The sequence below is a fragment of the Trichinella spiralis genome, assembly GCF_000181795.1.
Source record: "Trichinella spiralis strain ISS 195 chromosome Unknown Scfld1085, whole genome shotgun sequence".
Taxonomy (NCBI): domain Eukaryota; kingdom Metazoa; phylum Nematoda; class Enoplea; order Trichinellida; family Trichinellidae; genus Trichinella; species Trichinella spiralis.
In genome coordinates this window covers 460,923-462,591 of record NW_003528024.1, presented here as the reverse complement: position 1 = coordinate 462,591, position 1,669 = coordinate 460,923, and the positions used below count along the sequence as shown (strand labels likewise).

The following is a 1,669-nucleotide window of genomic DNA, read 5'->3' as shown; positions in this document are numbered from 1 at the left end:
TAGGGGAAAGGAGTCTTCGATATTTGATCTAACTGCTAGACATGCAGATATTGTAATGGGATGCTTTTGATAAGCTTAAAAGAGATCAGTCATGTCTAGAATGTTAGATCGTAGTATCGTAATCTGTGAGTAGTGACATGAACAGTAGTCATACGATAAATACTTGCAGTGATAGAGTATGAATAATGAAAGCCGTGTAATTCAATGGCACAGCCCATGAGTCTCTGATTGGAATGAGTTGGAGGCCGTAAGAACCTTTAGCATCAGTCGGCAGTAGTCAGGTCATCAAGATATTTCATAATCAACTCATACACAAAGACCACCGACCGAAGTGACACTATCGATGACGCCGATGATTTCGGGCCGGTGGACTTCGTCCAATTGGAACTATTTATTTTTGGCACTGAATTCAATATTGATATCAATCACGATTGGTGTGTTCGTTTTGATTTTGTACAAAATGGCCAGGCATGTTGTGAAAGGCAATCAAAGTTTGGGCATATGCTTGCTTTGTGGAATTCTTTCACTCTATTCTACGGTCTATATGTTCGCATTCGATCCCACCGATACGCTTTGTCGTATGCGTCAGTTTTGTCATTCTTTGGCTTATTGCGTCTGCTTTGGAGTACTGATTGCCAAAGCTACTCAACTGCGCAACGGCGAAACTGTCGGCACCAACGGCTACATCAGCCATTGGAACTATTGGCTTTTGCTTTTTTTCATCGTATCCGTTCAAATTGCGTTGAATTTCCAATGGACCATATTCCGCTCTCCTCAACTGAATGTGCTTCATTTCGACACCAAAGGCGACCACGAACACGACACCAATTTCGTCGCCGCTGCCTGCGGTTGGAGTGATCAAGAATTTCTAGCATCGCACGGTTATGTATTTTTACTTTTGATCATTGTGCTATTTATCAGCTTTATCAATCGAAATGTGAAACGAAATTACAAAGAAACCAGGTGGCTTTTGTACACTTGTCTCTCGTTGGTGCCGGTCTGGATAGGCTGGACTGTCGGCTACGCTTTCGTGGCACATCCGTACAAAGATGCGGTGATTTGTGTCGAATTGATCACTTCTGCCACGATCATGATGCTGCTGATGTTCGGTCCGAAAATGTATCTCCTCTTGTGCTACGAGCCAATTCTGATCCAGTATCCGTCGACAACGGACAGCAACACTGACCACATGAAAGACAACATCTACAATTTGGACATCTATTTCGACAATGGAGAAGAAACTGTTCGATCCTCTGCAAATGCTAGTGTATTTTCCGCGCATGGTAGCTGTGGTAGCAGCAACAATAGTAATAGCGGCAGTAGCGGTGTCAACGATCCAATGAACAACACAAACATCGGTGATTCTGCCGGCTCTACCAAATATCAAGCTGTCATTTGGAAGAAGAGTCGCAGCAAAAAAATAATGGCTTTGAACAATGGTCACAGTTGAATTGAGATTGTGTAATATTTTGTATTTGGTTTAAGTGGAAAAGTAGACGAGTTTAAGTGAAAGAAAGAAAGAGAGAGAGAGGGAGAGAGACGGTGTGGTTTGTATGCAATAATAGAAAAGGAAAAATTAAGAAAGAAAGAACGAAGCGAACGTGGTAACAAGTTGTTTTTTGATGTTTTTTTAAGTTTTTTTTAAATACAATAAATTGATTAATAAAAT

The 1,669-nt window shown here is 41.2% G+C and overlaps 1 protein-coding gene across 1 annotated transcript; it reads left to right on the top strand.

Annotated features, from left to right (window-relative positions):
• The first annotated feature begins 460 nt into the window (after nucleotides 1-460).
• On the top strand, nucleotides 461-1,450 carry Tsp_10913 (7 transmembrane receptor). Its single transcript, XM_003370256.1, has one exon. It carries the CDS (start codon nucleotides 461-463, stop codon nucleotides 1,448-1,450), a length of 990 nt encoding a protein of 329 aa, XP_003370304.1.
• Nucleotides 1,451-1,669: the final 219 nt, after the last annotated feature.